Source organism: Primulina eburnea, chromosome 1 (genome assembly GCF_022965805.1).
Source record: "Primulina eburnea isolate SZY01 chromosome 1, ASM2296580v1, whole genome shotgun sequence".
NCBI classification, from domain to species: domain Eukaryota; kingdom Viridiplantae; phylum Streptophyta; class Magnoliopsida; order Lamiales; family Gesneriaceae; genus Primulina; species Primulina eburnea.
The window spans coordinates 43,795,287-43,819,941 of record NC_133101.1 but is presented as its reverse complement, the minus strand read 5'-3'; the positions used below and the strand labels follow the sequence as shown (position 1 = coordinate 43,819,941).

The 24,655-nt window shown below is 36.6% G+C and overlaps 1 protein-coding gene across 7 annotated transcripts; it reads left to right on the top strand.

Annotated features, from left to right (window-relative positions):
* The first annotated feature begins 1,276 nt into the window (after positions 1–1,276).
* Positions 1,277–9,929, top strand: LOC140830024 (uncharacterized). 7 transcript variants are annotated; one of them, XM_073193310.1, is made up of 5 exons: positions 1,277–1,573; positions 1,663–1,686; positions 2,372–2,534; positions 2,701–4,661; positions 9,653–9,929. In XM_073193310.1, the coding sequence occupies exon 4, from the start codon at positions 3,404–3,406 to the stop codon at positions 4,118–4,120; it is 717 nt and encodes a 238-aa protein (XP_073049411.1). In that variant the 5' UTR covers positions 1,277–1,573; positions 1,663–1,686; positions 2,372–2,534; positions 2,701–3,403; the 3' UTR covers positions 4,121–4,661; positions 9,653–9,929. The 7 variants fall into 7 exon arrangements, 3 of the variants coding, with proteins under 3 accessions (XP_073049411.1, XP_073049404.1, XP_073049408.1); XR_012117595.1 differs by lacking the exons at positions 2,372–2,534; positions 2,701–4,661 and adding an exon at positions 9,005–9,063; XR_012117598.1 differs by lacking the exons at positions 2,372–2,534; positions 2,701–4,661 and adding an exon at positions 9,005–9,063 and having other exon boundaries at positions 9,650–9,929.
* Positions 9,930–24,655: the final 14,726 nt, after the last annotated feature.

Here is a 24,655-nt window from a genome sequence, read left to right as displayed (position 1 = left end):
TTGATTGGTCGGTTTGACACGTGAAAATAAATGTCATCATGTTATTGAGTCCTTATTAAACGTGAGGCAAAACACGCAGATGTTGCATGGGGATGTAATTGGATTCTACCTTTTAGAAATTATAATTGGCTGATATTATTGAGGATTATAATTGTCTAATTGGACTCTACGTGCCTACTAAGGAAATACGATTTTCCTTTGTCATCAGAGGGTCGTGGAAATGTCAAAATAGTGGGAGGGAAATTTATAAAATAAAATCTATATTTTATATCTTAGAATTATTTTAAAATTATCAAAAACCATTATCTGTTTTTTAATTTCAGTATATTTACGATGACTTCTCGTAACCCGCTTTTGATCATTCTCGATCAAAACAAGTTACCTGGCCCTAACTATAATGAGTGGTTTCGAAATTTAAAGATTCTTCTGAACTCGGAAAAGATTGCATATGTGCTTAATAATAAGCCACCGAAAGAAGCAGCTCCAAACGTCAGTCAGACTGAGTTGGCTAAGCTTGAAAAATATTGGGACCGTGATCTTCAATCTAAGAGCTACATGTTGGATTCTATGTCAAATGAACTTCAGAGGAAGTCGAGGAGGCGATGAATGTTGCTGACATTAACCTTCATCTGAAAGAATTTTACGCTGTACAAACTCGTTCAGAGAGACATGCTACTGTTAAAGAACTCATGACTACACGCTTGCGAGACGGGGCTTGGGTCCATGAGCATGGTGTTAGGATGATTGGGCTCATCGAGAAGTTGGTGGTACTCGACGTGGTTATTCCTGCTGAGCTCTCGACTGATATTCTCTTGTTGTCACTGCTCTCCTTGTACGATGTATTTATGGTTAATTTTAATATGAATAAGCTCGAGGCCACCCTTGAGAGTTGGTCAGCCTGCTTACTACTTATGAGGCCACAATCAAGAAATAAAAACATGTTCTTCTAATGGGCATATCATCCAAAACGAAAAAGGAAGCCCAAAATAAAGGCAAGAAGCATTCTACCCCACCAAAGAAGAACAAGCCCAACAAGAAGCCATACAAGAAATCAACTGCGAGGCAATCAAAGCCCGACAAGTCAGAACATGTCTGTTCCCACTGCAAAGCCTAGACATTGGAGGCGTAATTTAGTATCTTGCCCAGAAGCGTTCTGGCCATGGTATGTTTTATATGAAGTTAATGTAAGAGCCCAGTTCCCAAGCCCAGCCCATTTGTCTTAAGTAAATAAGTAAATAATAATAATAATAATAATTTAAAAAAAAAAGAAAAAGAAACGTGAAATTCGTTTTCTCTCTCCCCGTAGCCGATCTTCTCCATTTTCCTCAACATTTCGAAATTTATTTCGTCGATTGTGGCCGTTCCGCTTGCCCAAAAATTGAACTAAATACATATTCGAAATCCTCTCGACGAGAGCTATCCATTGATACCAGTTTTGCTAAGAAAAATCGCGTCGTCCGAAAACCCGTCGAAGACCGCCGCCTGTTTTTCGCCAGAAAAGTTGGAAGGAAGCTTGGGTTATGTTGTTTGAAGCTTAAATTCGAAGCTTTAAGCAATTTTCGAAATTTCAGAGGTAGAATTACGATTTTAGGGTTTCGAATTTTGGGCATTTTAATTCAATTGAGTTCCAATAACTAATATATATTGGATTATTGATTGTAGGTGCTATATCGGAGTCGATTGGAAGTATTAAGCTAATTTTCGGAATTTATTTAGATAATATTTCGAATTTAGCCTATTAATTTGGGATTTATGATATTTTGAAATGTTAAATCGTTATTGGGATGTGTTTATGGCATTAGAAATAAAAAATGAACATTTTGGAAATTCCTAGTAAATATCGAAAAATTTCAGATTCGATATGATCGAATTTTCGAAAGTTCAAGTTGTCCAATATTGAGAGCTTTAAGTTAAATAAATCATTATATTTGACTTTGCGATGAGTTTTAGAAATTGTAAAGCCTAAATTATGGATTTTTGGAATTTTAGGCTAAATTAGTGAATATTGGAAAAATAAATGGAATTTGATATGAAATGTATTATTTGCCACAGGATTGAATTCTGCGAGAAATCCTTAATATATTTGGGTGGTAAATAAGTTATCAGTTGAGGTACGTATGAACCGTTTTCTTATGACGTCTATAGCGATGTGGAATGACGTTAAGTATTTTGTAATGAGTTGTGGCGTGCTTTATGTGCCTCTGTGAATACGTGATTGCATTCATGCATTTATTTGAGTTGATACATAGCATTTCGAGCCTTGACTCCGTCGATTGCTATCATTGCTGATCTGTTGAGATGTTGCGTCATCTATGGATGCGAGTGATAGGATAGATCACTCCTGACATCTTATCGATGGAACGAGTGCTAGGATTAGCACTCTCCTGATGACTGCTCGAGGACTGACCGGGTCGCTACCGGACCCTCGATGCTACGTGCATGGATGAGCGGTGGCATGATATTACGTTGCTGCATTCCTGGCACGGGTGGCCACTGTTCTTGTTGCTGATGCGTTTCATTTGGACTCCGTTTTGGTATCCGTTATTTCATTGTTACCGACACGCATTGCATTGCATTTCATTGCATTTTACTTGATTTTATTTCACGTCAGTTATAATTGTCATAATTTTACTGGTTCGTCGTACTGGGGCCTGACCCATCTTTTCTGTTATGCTGTGGTTGTTTTTGATGCCATAGCAGATTATCCAGGAGGATTTGACGCGTCTGGTGGAGCGTCAGGTAGCGGTGCCCAGTAGTTGGATTTTTGTTGCGAGTTCCCAGATATTATGTCATTAAGTCATACATTTACCGGGGAGATGCCCCGTGTAGCTGTACTGTTACTTTTACGATGTTTTGAATTGATAGTTGTGTGATCGAGCCTTGCTGGCTCTGCATGTGTTTAGTCCTGGCCAGTGCGGCTATAGGTTTGTGAATTGCTGTTATGACTTTATTTCGAGTATATAAATGTTGTTTGTGATGTTTTGATTTTTGGGATGTCCTATTTACGAATAGGTCATGCCGAAATTTCTGTAGGCCCAAAATGGAAATTTTTTTTAATCGCTTTCGCTGTTTACATTAATAAATCCTGCTGTTTGGTAATTAAATATTAATCAGGAGCACGGGCCCCCACAGTTGGTATCAGAGCGTAACTGGGATATGCTCGAATTAGAGTCTAGGGCACTTGAGTCTAGACACAAATAAAATGATTGCGTATGTGTTTGACTATTTGCTCTTTTTTGAACTATGTGCTGTGATTTATTTGAATTAGCCTGAGTTAGCATGGTTGATTAGATTTTGAACTTAGTTTAATAACTAGCTACGAGACTAAGTTCCAGCTTTCCTTTGGTTCTTTTGTGCTTATTAAGTTATTTTGCTTTGGTCTTAAATCCTTGTGTCTTATAGAATGGCACCTGGAGGAAGAGGCAAAAAGGGAAAAGAAGTTGTCCAGGAGTCAGAAGCCCAGAATGTCCGAGGACTTGAAGATATTGTCAGGGGTAGACGTGGTCGTCCTGCAGCCCAGGTTGCTAGAAACGTGGAGGAAGAAGTGAATCAAGAAGTCGAGCAATTTACTCAGAAAGTTGGTGGGATGCAATTAATAAATTCTCAATTTCAAGAATTACGTCCTCCCAAATTCTTTGGCACTGAAAATGGCGAAAAAGCAATCGGATGGTTGAAGAGCGTAAACCATATATTTAATTTTCTCGAATATACCGAAAGTGTCAGACTGAAGCTTGCAATCTATCAGTTAAAAGATCGAGCACAACTTTGGTGGGAAGCTGCAGAGGAAGCACTGAAAGCATCTGGACAAATAATTACTTGGGAAGTATTCCGTACTCAATTTACCCAAGAATATACACCTCCTTCTTATTATTATGGCAAGGAAGAAGAGTTCAACCAATTGGTTCAGGGAAATAAAACGGTTGTGGAATATGCTTCTCAATTTTCTGCTCTTCTGCCATATGTGCGACATGTTGCAAGAAATGATCAGTCCAAACTTTCTCGTTTCCTGCATGGGCTACAAGGGACTATTCATACTTTGGTGATGACTGGATCGCCTAATACATATGTTCAAGCTGTAGAAATGGCGAAGAAGATAGAGGCTAGTCTGCTCAGAGGATAATCACGGCCAGTTCCAGTTCCAGCCTCTACTTCTCAAGGATCTGGAAGTCATATACTGATGCCAGCTGGTTTATCTCCTTATCAGCCTCAACAGTCATCCCAGCAACCGAAGCAACAACGATTCAGAGCAAGAGGTAAACAATTTAAGAAGAAATCTCAGTCCAGCTCCTCCAGTTCAGGCAGTACTAGAGGGAGCAGTGTTGTTGGGTCTTCGAATGCTGTGTACTGTGACCGCTGTGGTGGAAGACATTTTAGCTCACAGTGTATAGGAGTCCAGGGGTCTTGCTATATATGTGGTCAAGTTGGGCATTTTGCTAAAGTGTGCCCCAATGCCCAAAGGCAGCAATTTCAGCCACAACAGTCTGGACAAGTTCCCCGAGGACCAGCTTTCAGGCCGTATGCTCCTGCATAGTCATTTCAGCAGTCTGGCTATCCACCACCTAGAGGTCCTCCTCAGCAGCAATTTCCGGTGCCGCAGCAGGCTCGAGTACATGCATTGACTCAGGACCAGGCTCAGGATGCACCAGGCGGAGTGATTGCAGGTATTTGCTATGTTTTCGATTATCCTGCGCGTATATTGATAGACACTGGAGCATCTCATTCATTTTTATCTGCTGCATTTGTTGATGAGCATGAGATTGCTACTATTCCGTTGTTGGATACTGTGTCTGTGGCCGCTCCTGCCGGTGTATACTTGATGTCACGCGAGATAGTCATAAATTGTGTGATTAGATTTGAGAATAATATTATGATAACTAATCTAATCAAGTTAGCCATGTCTGATTTCGATTGTATCCTCGGTATGGATATATTGACGAATTATCGAGCTACTGTGGACTGTTTCCATGGAATTGTCAGATTTAGACCGTATTATGGCAGCAAATGGAATTTTTATGGTTATGATTCGCAGTCTCGAATTCCATTTGTATCTGCAATGGAAATGTTCAGGTTGTTGTCAATCGGCAACGAAGGATTTTTTATCTATGCTCTTGATGCAACACGGGAAGAACGATTGAAAGTTTCAGACATTCCCGTTGTCAAGGATTTTCCTGATGTATTTCCTGATGAGATTCCGGGTTTTCCGCCTCAAAGGAAATAAATCTTAGCATTGAATTGATGCCAGGGACAAATCCTATATCTAGAGCACCATATCGTTTAGCTCCGACAGAGTTGAAAGAACTCAAAGAACAGCTTCAGGATTTGCTGGAGAAAGGCTATATTAGACCAAGTATGTCGCCTTGGGGAGCTCCAGTATTGTTCGTAAAGAAGAAAGACGGAACAATGAGAATGTGCGTCGATTATCGGCAGTTGAACCGGGCTACTGTGAAGAATAAGTATCCTCTGCCGCGTATTGACGACTTGTTTGATCAGTTGCAGGGTACTCTGTGTATTCCAAGATTGATCTTCGTTCCGGCTATCATCAGCTCAGAGTCCGAGAGGAAGATGTTCCTAAGACAGCGTTTCGGACACGTTAGGGACATTATGAATTCCTAGTTGTGCCGTTTGGGTTGACTAATGCTCCAGCGGTGTTTATGGATTTAATGAATCGTGTATTCCGAGAATTCATAGATAAATTCGTTATCGTTTTCATTGATGACATTTTGATTTATTCCAAGTCACAGAAAGAGCACAAGGAACATTTGAAATTAGTTCTCCAAACACTTAGAGAAGCGCAGTTGTATGCCAAGTTTTCTAAGTGTGAGTTCTGGTTGGACAGAGTTTTATTTTTAGGCCATGTTATATCTGCACAAGGAGTATCTGTTGATCCCAGTAAAGTTGAAGCTGTTATCAATTGGCCTAAACCAACCAATGTGTCTGAGATTCGAAGCTTTTTGGGGTTAGCTGGGTACTATAGGCGTTTCATTGAAGGATTTTCTAGAATAGCTAGGCCTATGACCCAGTTGACACAGAAAGATCGACGTTTTGTGTGGACTGCAGAATGTGAGTCTAGTTTTCGGACTTTGAAAGAAAAGTTGACCACATCTCCGGTGCTAGCTTTGCCTTCAGGCTCAGGTGGATTTGTTGTCTGTACAGATGCTTCTCTAAATGGTCTGGGTTGTGTTTTGATGCAAAATGGGCGAGTGATTGCATATGCATCTCGTCAGTTGAAGCCACATGAGACTCGATATCCAGTTCATGATTTGGAGTTAGCTGCCATTGTGTTTGCATTGAAGATATGGCGTCATTATCTGTACGGAGAACCACAAGAGTCTGAAGTATCTTTTCACACAGTCTGACTTGAATATGAGACAACGTCGATGGTTGGAATTACTTAAAGACTTTGATTGTGAGATCCAGTACCAACCAGGGAGAATGAATCAAGTTGCAGATGCTCTGAGTAGAAAGGTTCAGCCTAAAATGTTGACATCTTTGACTATTTCAAAAGTTCATGAACATTTGGGAACTTCAGGATGGACTTATCAGTCTAAGGGCGACTACTTTATAGTTTCATCTATTCAAGTTGAACCACAGATTGTTTCTAAAATCAAAGCAGCACAGAGAACTGATCCGCATGTTCATAGATTGAAAGAATTGACTCAGACAGGTCAATCAAACAAGTTCAGTGTTGCTTCAGATGGATGTCTGCGCTATAATGGTAGACTTGTGGTTCCGAATTTGATAGATTTGAAAGAATCTATACTTCGTGAAGCTCATTGTAGTCGGCACAGTGTTCATCCTGGAATCAGAAAGATGTACCATATCTTGAAATCTCATTACTGGTGGGAAGGTATGAAGAAAGAGATTTCTGACTTTGTGGCTAGATGTTTGACGTGCCAACAGGTTAAAGCTGAGAGAATGAGACCTGGTGGTATGTTACATAGTCTTGAAGTGCCACAGTGGAATTGGGAGCACATTGCTATGGATTTTGTGACACACCTACCTCGTTCTAATCGTGGTTGTGATGCGATTTGGGTGATTGTTGATAGATTATCTAAATCAGCCCATTTTATTCCTTATGATCGTATTTGTACTTATAAGAAAATGGCAAAAATGTACATCGATCATGTAGTGAGATTGCATGGTGTGCCTGTAACCATAGTATCAGATCGTGATCCCAGGTTTGCCTCAAAGTTTTGGGGTAGTTTGCAATCAGCATTGGGTTCAAAGTTGGCGATGAGTACTGCATATCACCCACAGACAGATGGTCAGTCAGAGAGGACCATTCAGACACTCGAGGATATGTTGCGAGCATTCGTGGTGGATTTTAGCGGTGGTTGGCAGGAATCATTGTCACTTGTTGAATTCTCTTACAATAATAGCTTCCAAGCAACCATCGGAATGGCACCATTTGAAGCCTTGTACGGCAGAAAATGTAGATCTCCGATATGCTGGGAAGATGTAGGAGAAAAACAGATGGCAATACCAGAATTTATACAAGAAATGAAAGAGAAGGTTGAAATGATCAGGAAAAGAATGAAAGCAGCTCAGGATCGTCAAGCCAGCTATGCTAATAAAAGGCGTAGACCTTTAGAATTTCAGGTTGGCGATCAGGTTTTCTTGAAAGTATCACCGTTTCGTGGTACTATGAGATTTGGGCGCAAAGGAAAGCTAGCTCCGCGTTATGTTGGTCCATATGCGATTGTTGAGAGGATTGGCACATTAGCTTATCGTTTGGACTTACCGCAGAGTTTTTCTGCGATACATGATGTGTTTCATGTATCTATGCTGCGGAAGTACGAGCCGGATCCTTCTCATGTCTTGAGGACTGATGAGGTGGAGTTGGATAGTTCCCTTAGCTATGTTGAGCATCCGGTGCAAATCCTTGATCGTAAAGAGAAGCAACTTAGAAATAAGACGATTCCACTGGTTATGGTGCAATGGAGTAGACATGGAAGAGAAGAAGCTACATGGGAATTAGAGGCTAAGATGCGTCAGGAATGGCCTCATTTGTTTGAAAATGTAATAAATTATTCCATGTATTCTGATTTCCCTATGTACTATCAGTGGTGAATATTTATAAACCACTTTTGTATAAATGATATGTATGTTAGATTTCGAGGACGAAATCTTTTATTAGTAGGGGAGAATGTAAGAGCCCAGTTCCCAAGCACAGCCCATTTGTCTTAAGTAAATAAGTAAATAATAATAATAATAATAATAATTTTAAAAAAAAAAGAAAAAGAAACGTGAAATTCGTTTTCTCTCTCCCCGTAGCCGATCTTCTCCATTTTTCCTCAACATTTCGAAATTTATTTCGTCGATTGTGGCCGTTCCGCTTGCCCAAAAATTGAACTAAATACATATTCGAAATCCTCTCGACGAGAGCTATCCATTGATACCAGTTTTGCTAAGAAAAATCGCGTCGTCCGAAAACCTGTCGAAGACCGCCGCCTGTTTTTCGCCGGAAAAGTTGGAAGGAAGCTTGGGTTATGTTGTTTGAAGCTTAAATGCGAAGCTTTAAGAAATTTTCGAAATTTCAGAGGTAGAATTACGATTTTAGGGTTTCGAATTTTGGGCATTTTAATTCAATTGAGTTCCAATAACTAATATATATTGGATTATTGATTGTAGGTGCTATATCGGAGTTGATTGGAGGTATTAAGCTAATTTTCGGAATTTATTTAGATAATATTTCGAATTTAGCCTATTAATTTGGGATGTTAAATCGTTATTGGGATGTGTTTATTGCATTAGAAATAAAAAATGAACATTTTGGAAATTCCTAGTAAATATCGAAAAATTTCAGATTCGATATGATCGAATTTTCGAAAGTTCAAGTTGTCCAATATTGAGAGCTTTAAGTTAAATAAATCATTATATTTGACTTTGCGATGAGTTTTAGAAATTGTAAAGCCTAAATTATGGATTTTTGGAATTTTAGGCTAAATTAGTGAATATTGGAAAAATAAATGGAATTTGATATGAAATGTATTATTTGCCACAGGATTGAATTCTGCGAGAAATCCTTAATATATTTGGGTGGTAAATTAGTTATCAGTTGAGGTACGTATGAACCGTTTTCTTATGACGTCTATAGCGATGTGGAATGACGTTAAGTATTTTGTAATGAGTTGTGGCGTGCTTTATGTGCCTCTGTGAATACGTGATTGCATTCATGCATTTATTTGAGTTGATACATAGCATTTCGAGCCTTGACTCCGTCGATTGCTATCATTGCTGATCTGTTGAGATGTTGCGTCATCTATGGATGCGAGTGATAGGATAGATCACTCCTGACATCTTATCGATGGAACGAGTGCTAGGATTAGCACTCTCCTGATGACTGCTCGAGGACTGACCGGGTCGCTACCGGACCCTCGATGCTACGTGCATGGATGAGCGGTGACATGATATTACGTTGCTGCATTCCTGGCACGGGTGGCCACTGTTCTTGTTGCTGATGCGTTTCATTTGGACTCCGTTTTGGTATCCGTTATTTCATTGTTACCGACACGCATTGCATTGCATTTCATTGCATTTTACTTGATTTTATTTCACGTCAGTTATAATTGTCATAATTTTACTGGTTCGTCGTACTGGGGCCTGACCCATCTTTTCTGTTATGCTGTGGTTGTTTTTGATGCCATAGCAGATTATCCAGGAGGATTTGACGCGTCTGGTGGAGCGTCAGGTAGCGGTGCCCAGTAGTTGGATTTTTGTTGCGAGTTCCCAGATATTATGTCATTAAGTCATACATTTACCGGGGAGATGCCCCGTGTAGCTGTACTGTTACTTTTACGATGTTTTGAATTGATAGTTGTGTGATCGAGCCTTGCTGGCTCTGCATGTGTTTAGTCCTGGCCAGTGCGGCTATAGGTTTGTGAATTGCTGTTATGACTTTATTTCGAGTATATAAATGTTGTTTGTGATGTTTTGATTTTTGGGATGTCCTATTTACGAATAGGTCATGCCGAAATTTCTGTAGGCCCAAAATGGAAATTTTTTTTAATCGCTTTCGCTGTTTACATTAATAAATCCTGCTGTTTGGTAATTAAATATTAATCAGGAGCACGGGCCCCCACAGTTAATGTTTCTATTAATTCCTCTTTTTGGGTAATGGATACCAGATGTGGTTCTCATCTATGCAATGGTTTGTAGGTGATGGGAAGAAGCAAGATGCTTAGATATAGTGAAACATTTCTAAGACTAGGAAATGGATCAAGGGTTGTTGCCACTGCCATTGGAGACGTTACTTTAATTTTAAACAATGATTGTAAGTTGTTTTTGAGAGACGTTTTATATGTTCCTGAATTGGTTAAAAACATTATTTTCTATTTCTATGCTTGATAGGGATGGTTATTATTGTGTTTTTGCTAAAGGTGTTTGAAATTTATACAAGAATGAATGTTTGATTGGAACCGAAGAATTAACAAACGATATCTATAACTTAAAATTAAAATATATCTGTTGAACAATATCCAAGCGCATACAAAAACAACAAAAAACAAAATAAAAATATAAGATACAAATCCCGCACAAATATGATATGCTGGACTATGTCATATTTCCTAAGGAAGGATGCTCAAGCTTGTGGGAGAAGGCATGTTTGACTTGTCAGACATAAATTCTCTACCTACTTGTGAGTCATGTCTAAAAGGAAAAATGACCAAGAGTTCATTCAATGGAAACGTGGAACGTGCGCATGGTCTACTGGATTTGATCCACGCAGATGTTTGTGACCCACTAAGTGTTAGCACAAAATATGGGCAATCCTACTTCATTACCTTTACCGATGACCATTCGAGGTATGGGTATGTTTATTTGATGAAACAAAAATCTGAAGCATTTGAAAGGTTCAAAGAATTCAGATCTGAAGCAGAAAAACATCTAGAAATGAGTATTAAGACACTTCGATCTGATCGAGGTGGAGAATACTTGAGTGCTGAATTTTTGAGTTATCTAAAAGAGAATGAGATTCTCTCACAGTGGACTCCACCAGCAACACCACAATTGAATGTTGTTTCTAAACGTCGTAATCAAACTTTGATGGACATGGTTCGATCCATGATGGGATTCACCGAATTGCCTACATCGTTTTTGGGCTTTGTGAAAACTGCGGCAATGTTGTTGAATAATGTCCATACAAAAGCAGTGGATAAAACACCATATGAGATATGAATGGGAAAAATCCTAAATATTCTTACTTGAAAATATGGGGATGTCCTGCTTACATGAAACAGACAGTGGGAGAAAAATTGGATAGTAGATCCATTTTGTGCTACTTTGTATGATATCCAAAGAGTTCTTATAAGGTCCAAAACTATGACGACGTAATCCAACTGCATACAAATCTAGGAAATATGAAAAATAAGTAATTAATTAATTTTAATTGCAAATTGATTATGTGACATACATGTTTTTATGTTAAATAGGATTTTATTATCATCATGCATAAAATTGTATTTTTAAGGAATATTCAAGTTGCGATCGAGGAACGGAGGCCGAGGGTTGAAAACGTAAAATGTTTTTATTAAATAATTATTTTTAATTATTTAAAATATGGTTGATGGTTTTTCATATTTTTGAAAATAAGGGGTTTTAAAGTGATTTTATACGCCGGGACGTAATTTTTATCGGTGATTGATTTTTCAACAAAATATGCGAGCTTTTTTGCAACCTGACTATTTAAATTCACAAATTTATTTAAACAAAAACTTGGTTAAAATTTATTAAATCCTAATTAAAACTAATGGGCTTAATTTAAAAGCATGATAGGCCTAAAGCCTATTGAGTAATTTAATTAGTGTATTTAATATATTTAAACACCTAAACCCTACACTTGCAAGACCATTCTGCCTCCCACTCTCAATTTCAGAAAAAAGAAAAACTCTCCCCACCCCTCTCAAGACCCCACGGCACACACACATCACATAGGGAGAGAATTCCGAAGGTGCAAAAGGGAATCAAGCCAAGGTTTCCACTCCGTTCTTGGTCGTCGACGTTATTTCGTGCGTATATAACGCAAAGGCACGCCATACATCTCCTTTTCTCATCCATCGTATCATAATATTGTTTTAAATATTGCATACATGAAGAGCATGAAATTTATTTCTGTATTTTCGAAATTTTGGCATGCACAAGAGGTAACTCATGATCCTATGTTGTAAATCCATGTTTTATATCGTCCAAAGGCTGCCATGATCATAGGTGATGAACAAATGAAGTTTATGAACGTTTTTAAAAGGGTCCTAACCAACGAAAACAGCACACCACAAGCAACTAAAAAAAAAACGTTTTTTTTCTGTCATGAAGCTTAGGCGGTTCGGCTTTCATGTTCCAAGGGAGTGCAGGTCAGGGCTTGGGTTCACGGTTGGCTTAGGGTTTGGTTGTGCCTAGGGGACAGTCCTAGCCAAGCTAGGACTCGGAATAGGAGGGCTGGGAGGAGTCCTTGCTTGAGAATTGGTGCAGGTTTGCGCAGGCGAGTGCGCGACTTGCAGGGGGAGGGAGGCTCGGTCCAGGGTTCATGGGCTGGGTTAGAATGACTCATTAGGTTCCTAGGAAGGTGCACTGGGGGTCGGTTGGGGTGGTGGGTAGACGGCTAGGTCCCTAGGTGCACAAAGATAGAGTTCACCCCAAGTGCAACTCTCGGCCAGAATTAGGGGCAGTGAAGGGGTCATGTTTTTGGCTTTGGGAAGGGTTTCTTAGTTAACTAAGTGTCCAGTAGGGTACTTTGGAATGTTGGTCAAGTTTTGGATCAACATGGTTCGGGGGTAACTCGTGAAAATCGAAAGTTGGCTCGGGATTGAAATTTATGTGTCATGTTAGGGTTTTTAATGCAAAAATATTTGAAACATGGATCACGGGGGCCGATCCATGATTCATAAGGGCCAAAATAATATCAAAAGTCTAAGTTTAAGTTTATGAATTTTATTCTAAAGTTTGGGATTTTTTCGGGATTAAAACACCGTCAAAACGATTAATTAAAGATTAATTGAAAAGCCTAGTTTTTAAGCTAAATAAAATTATGGGGATTTTAATTTAAGCTTAAACATTTATTTGGGACATGTTAGAGTCAATGAATTCAAGAAAAAGTCAAAGTCGGGGAATTTTACGTTTAGGGGTAAAACAGTATTTTTACACCTAAAATTAGTAAAGGTCATGGCAGTGCTCTAAATGTTGTTTTTATGCTATTATGATTATTTTTAAAGGTTGAATTATGATTTTAAATGTCCATGGAATTTTATGATTAAAGATTGACATTTAAAATTTATGGTGCATGCTTGGTTTCAAAAGAAAACGATATTTATGCATGATTTTATAAAGTGATGAAAAATGAAAACATTGATAAAAGCGAAGTAATTGTGAATATGAGGATATGATTGAGGATAGGCCAAGACTCAGTTGACGATCTTGTGTCGCTGATGTCCCCGCCGTCCAGTATTGTGGTTTCATGTAGATGGTGCCATCGACTTTTGAGGATTGAGGAAAGTCACAATTAACGATCTGAATTCAATAAAGGAAAGGATAATGTTTATGATCATGAAAAAGGTTTAACGTCATGTTATGATTGAGGAAAAATGTTAAGGTTTATATTATGCATATAATGAAAAGCTATCTTTACGTAAAAGTATTTTCACTGTTGCATGTGTTTTAATGTATATTTTCTATCAAGATTATGGTGTGTTGAGTCTCTAGACTCACTAGGTGTGATGGATGCAGGTGAGGTTGAGGGAGGTCTTGATGCTTGATTTGGCTGGACTGACGGTACACACAACCCGAGGGCCAGCGCCTCTACTATTTTCCGCACTTATGATTTTGGTTACGATTTTACGTTAAAAGATCTTAAGACCATTTATTTATGCTTTAGAGTGATTTTTGAGAGGATATTAGATTTCACGTTTATTTCTTTTTAGGCTTGGTAAAATGTTTGACTACTTCTATGGGATTTTATTTAAAATTCTAGTGGATTGATGCTTTATTTTAAAATATTTTATAAAAATATTTTCATGAGGTTATGCTTATTTTCGAAAATTGGGTTGTAAAAAAAATTTCTAGTACTTTTTAAACATTAAGAAAGGCAGACGTTTCAGTTCTGTTGGATATTATTTCTATCACCCCAGTGAAGCAAAAATGTTTGTTTCAAGAAATGTCACCTTTCTGGAAATGTAATTTCTATTAAATAGAAAATGCAAGAAAATAGAACTTGAAGAAATTTAGAAGTTGAACCTAATCCCCAACAATCAGTAGTTGAAGAACACGTTCCTAGAAGGTATGATAGGGTTATCAGACCACCTGCAAGATATACACTTCTTCATGAATAAGGCCATGATGAGCCTTATGTTGGATGTGATCCAATGAACTTCAAAGAAGCAATATCTGATACAGATTCATCCAAATGGCTTGAATGGATGCAGTCTGAAATGGATTCTATGTATTCAAACCAAGTCTGAACATTGGTGGATCTACCTGAGGGAAACGTTCCCATAGGATGCAAATGGATCTACAAAAGAAATCTTGGAGGCGGATGGAAAGGTACTGAACTTCAAAGCAAGACGGGTTGCAAAAGGTTATACTCAAAGGCAAGGAATTGACTATGAGGAAACATTTTCACCAGTTTTTATGTTTAAGTCTATTAGAATACTACTAGTCATAGTAACATGGTATGACTAAGAGATATGAAAAATGGATGTAAAAACTGCATTCCTCAATGGAGACATCAAAGAAAAATTTTATCTTTCTCAACATGAGGGATACACATCAGTAGGAAGTGAGCATAAGGTATGCAAACTTCAGAGATCAATATATGGTCTCAAGCAGGCGTCAAGGAGTTGAAACCTTAGATTTGATAGCACTATCAAGGAATTTGGTTTGCTAATAATCCCGAGGAACCATGCGTGTATAAGAAAGTTAGTGGGAGTGCAGTGACATTCCTAGTACTTTATGTTGGTGACATCCTACTCATTGGGGAATAATGTAGGATTACTTCAATCAACTAAAATATGGTTAGCAAGTAAATTCTCCATGAAATACATGAGTGAAACATCCTATGTATTGGGAATACAAATCTACAGAGATAGATCGAAGAAGATGCTGGGGCTCACCCAAGTCACTTATATCAATACCATTCTAAAGAGATTCTCTATGGAAGAGTCCAAGAGACGATACTTACCAGTGTGTCATGGTGTTACTCTATCTAAAGCAATGTGTACTAAGACTGATGAACAGATAGAGATGATGACACATATTCCATATGCGTAAGACATTGGTAGTATCATGTATGGTATGATATCAACGCGTCTCGATGTTGCTTATGCTCTGAGTGTTACAAGTAGATATCAAGCTAACCCTGGTCCAATATTGGAAAGCAGTGAAAGATATTCTTAAGTACTTAAGAAGGACTAAGAACTTGTTCATGGTTTATGGAGGTGGATAATTAAAATTGGATGGCTACACTGTTCTAGCTTCCAATGTGACATAGATGATTCGAAATCAACATCTGGTTTTGTATTAATGCTCAATGGTACGATTGGAAAAGTACCAAGAAAGACACCGTTGCGGATTCCACCACTGAAGCTGAATATATTGTTGCATCAGCTGCAGCCACATAGGCGGTTTAGATGAGGAATTGTGTCCAGGAGTTTGGCGTTATTCCTAATGGAGTTGATCAAGTCTTGCTGTACTGCGACAACACTAGTATCGTTGCACAAGCAAAGAAACCAAGGTCTCATCAGCGATCTAAATATATACTGAGGAAGTTCCACGTCATTCGAGAGATTATGAGAAGAGGAGATATATTAGTCGAAAGAGTCCTCTCTACAGATAATGTTGCTGATTCACTTACAAAGCCCTTGCTAGGACCATTGTTTGAAAAGCATCGCGAAGCAATGGGATTAAAGTTTATATATAGTTTGCTCTAGTGCAAGTGAGAGATTGCTAGAGTAGATGCTTTGTAAGCCAACTGTTGGCTAGGGAATTTATTGACTCGGTTGCAATAAACAATCTTTATTTTAATTTAATTCATTATTTCATGGTTTGTTATTTCTTTATATGTATATCCCTGTGATCAACATAGATAAATGCCTTGATTAAACTTTAATATAAATGAATCGTAATTCGATGTTGAAACTCATTTGTAAAAACTGTATAATCTAAATTCGTTCCTAGTCGATTCAGCCGCCTAAAACATGGATAAAGGTCGCTTGAGCCCAAGACTTGCATTTGGGATGTTGTGTACCACGTTTCTTGGTAAGAGAATAGAGATGTCCAAACATACAGATGGGTAGTCATATGATGATTATACCAAACTGTCCTCCTTAGAAATTTCCATGTGGTTATCATTCATCGAGAGGATAAGTCGTGGTTATGATTGTACATCATTAGTCCTTACTACCCGGGACAGCAATAAGGCTCTATATGCTAGGGCTGTGCTTTGACTGGTTTACCGATTCCAAGAGAGTCATCAGGTGGCGAGATTGGGTACAGTTGCGAGACGTGTAGGATCCAGTGCATTGTATTCGGGAATTCGCCGCTCATCTACGGGTTTGGATATCTTATTTGATCTGATGAAATAGTAGTACATGGAATCTTTGGCCAGAGTATGAGATGTACGTTAGAGAAGGGGTTCTCCAATTGTACATGTGATGGTAATATTTATTCTCAAAGATGTGTCACACAGTTATCGAATTCTTATGCAACCCTCGATAATCCAATTATTGCATATTCGATCGAGATATATGATATAAAGGGACCGTACTTTACGTTAATCATAACCGACTGGTTCTTGCAGACACTATCAGTTATATCTAGGGAATCATGAGGAGATGCTACTAGACGCTCTTACCGTGATTTGATGGGTATAATCAGAGATATGATTTATGACATTATCATGATCAATTATAAGTCTGATATACATAGGACCATTCGAGATCCTTGAGAAGGTGGGATGTAACGCCCCGAAAATTCGAAAGTTCATGCGAACCACATGCATACAAGTTATTAAGTTTCTTTGTATTTTAATTAATTCTTTTAATTGTATTAATTAATTATGTTATGCATATTTACATGTTTAAAATATATTTTTCTACATGATTGCATAAAAATGTATTTTTAAAAGTTATTCGAGTTGCGATCGAGGAACGGAGACCAATGGCTGAAAAATGGAAAATATTTTTTGGTTAATTGTTTTTAATTATTTAGAATAAGGGTGATGTTTTTTCAATATTTTTGAAAATAAGGAGTTTGAGGTGGTTTTATATGCCGGGAAGTAAATTTTAACGGTATCGGTTTTTCAACAAAAATACGAACGTTTTGCAAACCAGGCTAATAATTTCACAAACTTATTTAAACAAATTAATTTTTATTATTTAATTAAGCAGTAACGGGCCTAATTAACTTTCCTAATGGGCCTAAACTTTTGTTAGTGATTTTAGTTATTATTTAAACTCAAAACCCTTCCCCACACCCATAATACCACACGCCCCACACTCCATCTAAGTCCAAACTCTTCTCTCAAATCAAAGTCACGATACACACACATAATTATTCAAGAGAATTTTCAAAAATCAAGGGTAAAGCTTTGGTAGTTCAAAGGAAAATTTAGCCTAGGCTCATCGTCGTCGTTCTTCAATTGCCAACGAGAAATCATGAGTTAAATACGCAACGGCACGCCATATTCTTTCCTTCAAACATCCATCAAATCATATTATTTATTTAATTATGTTTTGAATGAAAAACAAGTTGCACTTTGTTATATTTTCGTTTTCGCATCAAAGATGAATTTTAAAGTATGCTATGTGAACCAAAAACATGATTTCTGTGATCTAAAGGGGCTGTCATGATTAGGATATGTTTGATGGATGTTTTTACATGTTTTAAAGAGTTCTAAAGCACGCCAAAATCGTTGCAAAAAAAAAAAAAGAACAAAGCTGGAACTGTAGCATAGGAAAACCAAAGAGGAAACCGTGAGTTTTGTTGGGTTATTCAATGTGCAAGGGTCGGTTGGTTGTGCATGGAGTCATGGGGCTGGCCAGGGCTTGTTGGGGGCTTGGCCAGGGTCAGGTTCAAAGGCTAGGTAGGGTACTAGGGCGGCTTGGGTCGAGAGAGGCGGCTAAGGAAGAGTCATAGTTATCTACGACTCTCCCATGCACACAGTTCTGAGGGCAGCGGGAAAGAAAGTCTTGAGGATAGCCTGGGCCCGAGCCAGGCTGGTCCATCAGGGTCAAGGGAGGTTGGCCAAGGGTTGGATCATGGGTTGGTGCAGGGTGGCTCGACGTGGATCGAGCCAAACACAGAAAAACGTGAGGGAAGCATGGGAGCATGTGCTACGCAGGAGGTTGCTGTCATGGGCAGTGCTTCAAGCACAAGTTCAAGGGCTTGGGATGGCCTGGGATGGATTTGGGCGTGGTCCAGGGTGGGATAGGTTCATGAGGGGTCGAGTGGTTAGCAGCTGGTAGTGTCCTAGAGGGAGAAGGAGTCCTATTGTCCAAGGGAAACTCACATGCCCACACGCATGCACTTGGGTTCAGGGTGCATGGGCTTTAACATGGGCCTGGGGATGGTCAATAGGGTTCATAGATGGGTTGGCTAGGTTTTGGCTGAAGGTGGCTCGGGCGTGGCTCGAGTACATTGGGAGATGACTCGGTGGGTTCGTTAGTGTGTGAAAAACGAGATTTAAGAACTAAAAATGGAACCATTGGTCCAAAGAGGTGGTTCATGGCTCACAAGGGTAGGATAAATAATAAAAATGCTATGTTTAAAATTTGGGATCAAAATAACGAGTTTTGGATTTATCCAGGGTTTAATCGCCGCACGAAACTTTAATTAACGAATTAATTGAAACACCTAGATTTAAGTTTAATAAAATTATGGAAAATTATATTTAAGCTCAAATAATTATTAAAAGTCTAAGTTTTTAATTTGGGAATTTTATATTATAGTTTGGTTTAATTCGAGATTAAAACGTATTAATATGTTATATTTAAAGATTAATTTAAAAGTTCTCGATTGAAGCTAAATAAAAATATGAGAAAATTCATGTGAGCTTAAATAATTATTTAGGACATATTAGAGTCAATGAAAATAAGAAAATATCTAAAAGGTGAAATTTTACGTCCAGGGGTAAAACGGTCATTTTACACCTAGAAATTAGTAAATGTCATGGCAGTGTCATGAATGTTATTTTACATGCTAATATGATTATTTCAAATGTTTATGAATTTTTATGACGTTGATCTCAAATGTTTGATTTATTATGTCAAATTGTTATTTTAAATGTTTACGACTTATTATGTCAAAATGTTATTTTAAAAGGTTATGATTTAATATGTTAAAACGTATATTTTAAATGTTGATGATTTAATTGCATATTTTAAATGTTTATGATGTTGAAATGTATATTTAAAAGATTTATGGATTTTTATATGTTAAAAGGTTTCTTTTAAAATGTTTATGGATTTTTATGAGGAAACGATAACGTTAAAAGATATGTTGCATGCTTGTTTTTAAAATAAAAACGTTATATGCATGTTTAAATTTTATAAAGTGATGAGAATATGAAAATTTGAAGGAAGTGAAGTAATTGTGACTAATACGATGATATGTTGGAGATTTCGTGAGGGTTATGGTCCTAGTGGGAGCCCGATGATCTTATTTCCTTGGATACAGATATGTAGATATATACGATGATATGTTAATACGTAAGGCCAAGGCCTAGTTGACTGATGAGAGTGTTGCTGGTGTCCCCGCCGCCCAGTACTGTGTTACATATAGATGGATCCATCACCCAACATGTAGACGTAGATGAACATGAAAGTCACAATTAACGATCTGAATTTAACGAAAAGAAAAATGAAGACATATATGTTGATGATAATATTTTATGAATATGTAACGCCCGAAAATTTAAAAGTCACATAAACCACATGCATGCAATTATTAAATTCTTTTGTATTTTAATTAAATGTTTTAATTGCATGAAGTAATTATGTTGTGCATATTTACATGTTTAAAATATATTTCTACATGGTCGCATTAAAATATATTTTTAAAGGTTATTTGAGTTGCGATCGAGGAACGGAGACCGATGGCTGAAAAATGAAAAATGTTTTTATTAAACATTTTTTTAATTATTTAAAATATGGGTGATACTTTTTATTATTTTTCAAAATAAGGGGTTTTGAGGTGATTTTATACGCCGGGACGTAAATTTTATCGGTGTTGGTTTTCAACAAAAATACGAACTTTTTGACAACCCGACTATTTAATTCACAAACTTATTTTACCAAAACTATTTTTAATATTTTAATTAAATCCTAATCAAGACTAATGGACCTAAATTTTTTCTTAATAGGACCTAAGACTTAATTAGTGATTTAATTGGTGTTTAAATATGTTAAAACACCCCCAAACCCTCACACCTACACGCCCGACTTTTCTGAATTCTTCACCAAATTCTCTCAACAATACACGACACACACCCACAAAATTTTGAAGGAAAGAGGCATCAAGTTTGCTAGGGGGTTCAAGCCATCGTCTTCGTGCCGTCGTTCTTCGCAATTGTCAACGTAAAATCGTGCGTTAAATACGCAAAGGCGCGCCATATTCTCCTTTTACTCATCTTTCACACCATATTATGTGTTTGATACATGATTGCATGAAAAACAAGATACAACTTTTATATTTTCGTTTTTATGGTTATACATGCACAAAACAAGAGTTTTTCTTTTTTAAAACTCTTCATAATGATGCACAAAGGGGCTGCCATGGTAGGGGTACTTGAAGGGATGTTTTTCATATGTTTAAGGGTCCCTAGGTGTATATTTAAAGTCTGAAAAAATTAGGGAAGGAATAAAAACGAAAATAGACTCCTTAAGGAAAAGGACTCTTCGACTAGGAGTCTTTGATGGTCACGGCTGCTAGATGCGGTTAGGGAGGGTCCACTAGACTTAATTGGGCTGCATAGGAGGGATGGGTAGAGGCTGGACATGGTGGTTAAGGGCTGGAGGCGAAGCTAGCCTAGGTTCGAATTATATTAGGACTAGGACTCTTGTGTAGAAAAATTCAGTAGCTTCCTAGGCATATTCAAATGACTTAATGGGCTGGAATTTGGTTGTATATGGGTTACTTAGGTGTTATTAAGCTTTGGTTCAAGTTTGGTAAAGTTGGTTAAGTTTCGAGTCCATACGAGTCAAAACTGGAAAATACGTCTAAGTTTAAAAACGAATAGGGAAACACCTAGATTTAAGCTTAATAAAATTATGAAATATTAGGTTTAAGCTTAAATAATTATTAAAAGCCTAAGTTTTTAATTTGGGAATTTTATATTAAGGTTTGCTTTAATTCACGATTAAAACTCATTAATACGTTATATTTAAAGATTAATTTAAAAGTCGTCGAATTAATGCTAAATAAAAATATGAAAAAATTCATGTAAGGTTAAATAATTATTTGGGACATGTTAGAGTCAATGAAATTAAGAAAATATCAAAAATGTAAAATTTTACGTCTAGTGGTAAAACGGTCTTTTTACACCTAGAAATTAGTAAACGTCATGGCAGTGTCCTGAATGCTGTTTTATGTGCTAATATGATTATTTTCAATTATTATGAATGTTTATGAATTTTTATATGTTAATATGTCAATTTTAATGTTTATGGAATTTTTATGTTTATGGATTTTTATGTTAAAATGTTTATTTTAAATGTTTATGATTTAAAAGTTTATTTTAAACGTGTATGATGTTAAAATGTTTATTTTAAAACTTTTACGGTTGTTTATGATTTTTTTTATAAATTAAAACGTTTATTTTAAATGTATATGGATATTTATGATTTAACATTGGCATTTAAAAGATATGTTGCATGCTTGGTTTCAAAAAATAAAACGGTATGTATATACATGATTTTTATCAAGTGATGATAACATGTTGAAGGATGTGAAGGGATTGTGACTACTACATGTTGGAAATATCGTGAGGGTTATGGTCCCAGTGGGAGCCCGACGATCGTGTTTCCTTGGATACGGATACGAATACGAATACGTGATACGAATACAAATATGTTAATATGTAGGTCAAGGCCCAGTTGACCGGTGAGAATGTTGCTGGTGTCCCCGCCGCCCAGTACTGTGGTTTCTTTTGATGGATCCATCACCCAATACGTTTAAGAAAATGAGTCACAATCACGATTTGAATTCAACAAACACGAATATGAACATGAATATGAATATGATGATATGAATATGTTGATATGAATATGGATACGAATATGAATATGTTTATGTTTATATTAAAATATTTATGCATAAGATTATGAAAATGTTTTTATTTAAAGGTTTTATGCATCATGAAAATGTTTACGAAAATATTTATGTTTATGCATCTTCATGAAAACGATATTTTAAGTACAATTATTTTTCACCGTTATATGTTAACTGTATTACGTATTACTCGTTATGAAGGATATGACGTGTTGAGTCTTTAGACTCACTAGGTGTGATTGATGCAGGTGATATTGATTATGAATATGATAATGGAGATCTTGATGGTTGATTTGAGTGGACTGAAGGTTCACATAACCCGAGGTATGATTTATGATTCTAAGTAATGTTAAAGATATTTTTACGTCTTTTATTTATGTTATGAGAGATTTTTGAGAGGTTATAGTATGGGCTATACTTTTCAAATAATGTTTTTAGGTTGGTAAAATGTTTGAGGATTTTATGCTTTAAAATATTTTTCTTTGGATTTTTAAATGGCAGTTGGATGTTTATTTTTAAAATGATGTCAAAAATATTTTATGGTTCGGCCGATGCTAAGTGAGGTTAAAAAAAAATCTAGCACGTTTTAAGAAAACGAATAGCAGACGTTTCAGAATATGTTGAAGATGTTATGAAAATGAATACGATGAATATGAATATGTTTATGATGATACGAAAATGTTTATGAAAAGTTTATGAAATGTTTGAAGTTGATGGATCATTGTGAAAATGTTTTTATTTAAAATTTATGCATCATGAAAAAGTTTACGAAAATGTTATTATTTTAAAGTTTATGCATCTCCATGAAAATGATATTTTAAGTATATGTATTTTCACTGTTGTATGTGATCTGTATATGTAGCACATGTTATCAAGATTATGGTGTGTTGAGTCTTTAGACACACTAGGTGTGATTGATGCAGGTGATGATGATAATAGTGTTTATGGAGGTTTTGATGGTTGACTTTGCTGGACTGAAGGTGCACATAACCTGAGGACCGACGCTAGTTTTCCGCACTAGTTATAAATTATGATTTTAAGATTATGTTAAAGATATTTTATTATTTTTATTTATGTTTATGAGTGGTTTTTGAGAGGTTATAATATGAGCTATACATTTCAAATAATGTTTTTAGGTTGGTAAAACAATTGATGATTTTATGCTTTAAACTATTTCTTTTGGGATTTTTAAATGTCAGTTGGTTGGGTTATTTTAAAATGGCGTCGAAAATACTTTAATTATTTTATGCAAGTCGGCCGATGCTAGAAAGGGTTTTAAAAAAAAATATTCTAGTACTTTTTAAGAAAACGAATAGTAGACGTTTCATGGGAACATTAGCCTATCGTGTAGCACTAACGTCGAATCTGGGAGGAGTACACAATGTTCCACTTTTATATGCTAAGTAAGTACACGATCCTTTGCATATATTGAGCTTTGAGCCATTACAACTATCACCGAACCTGTCATATGAGGAAAATCCTATTCAGATTTTAGACCGACAGGCGATAGGAAAGGAGACTACAAAATAAGGTTATCAAGTTGGTCAATGTCAAGTGGCTGAATCATTCAGATGAGGAAGCTACTTGGGAGAACAAAGCCTATATGAGGAGTCGCTACCCAGAGCCGTTTGGTAAGCCCTAATTTCGAGGATGAAATTTATTAATGGAGAGGAACTATAGGTGTTGCATGTTATGTGTTAAATTATTTTAAACGTATATAAATATATATATATATATATATATTTTATTTATTATTTATTTATGCAAATATTTTCTCGAGTTTTAGTTTTTAAAGCGAATATTGATTCCGAACCAGGAAATAGGAGCGGTGACAAGTGAGGTGCTAAAATTTAATGTTGTATATTTTGACATAAAATATGCATGAAAACTTGTTTGTTTGATTATATGAATGATAGAATATCATCGATATCATTTTTGTCATGTAATACGTATGAAATTCCACGTTTTTCTTGAGTTTTTTGATCGTAGGCTTCGTTGAACCGATATGAATGCTTGCTCCTCACTAGAAGAATATATGCCTTCAATAACACTCAAAGACAACGATTTTAGTGGAAAACCATTGTGTTTTTACTTTTAACAACGGTTAGCATGTTTTTTAGACAAACGACAACGGTTTTGTTAAAACCGTTGTTGATTAGTGTGTTTTTTGGACAAATGACAAAGGTTTTAGTGAACCATTGTGGAATAGCGTGTTTTTTTAGAGAAACGACAACGGTTTGTTAAAATAGCGACGGTTTAAACAAAAACCGTTGCTAATAGTGACGGTTTTTGAACCGCCGCAAATTTTAAATTAGCGACAATTTAAACAAAAACCATGGCTATTAGCGAAAAAAAACATCGTTATTTTAAATTTACGACAGTTTAAATATCGACGGTTTAA

What these genes read in the sequence shown, in the direction of transcription:
- LOC140830024 (XM_073193303.1), top strand. Translation starts at nt 3,404, where the DNA reads ATGGCACCTGGAGGAAGAGGCAAAAAGGGAAAAGAAGTTGTCCAGGAG.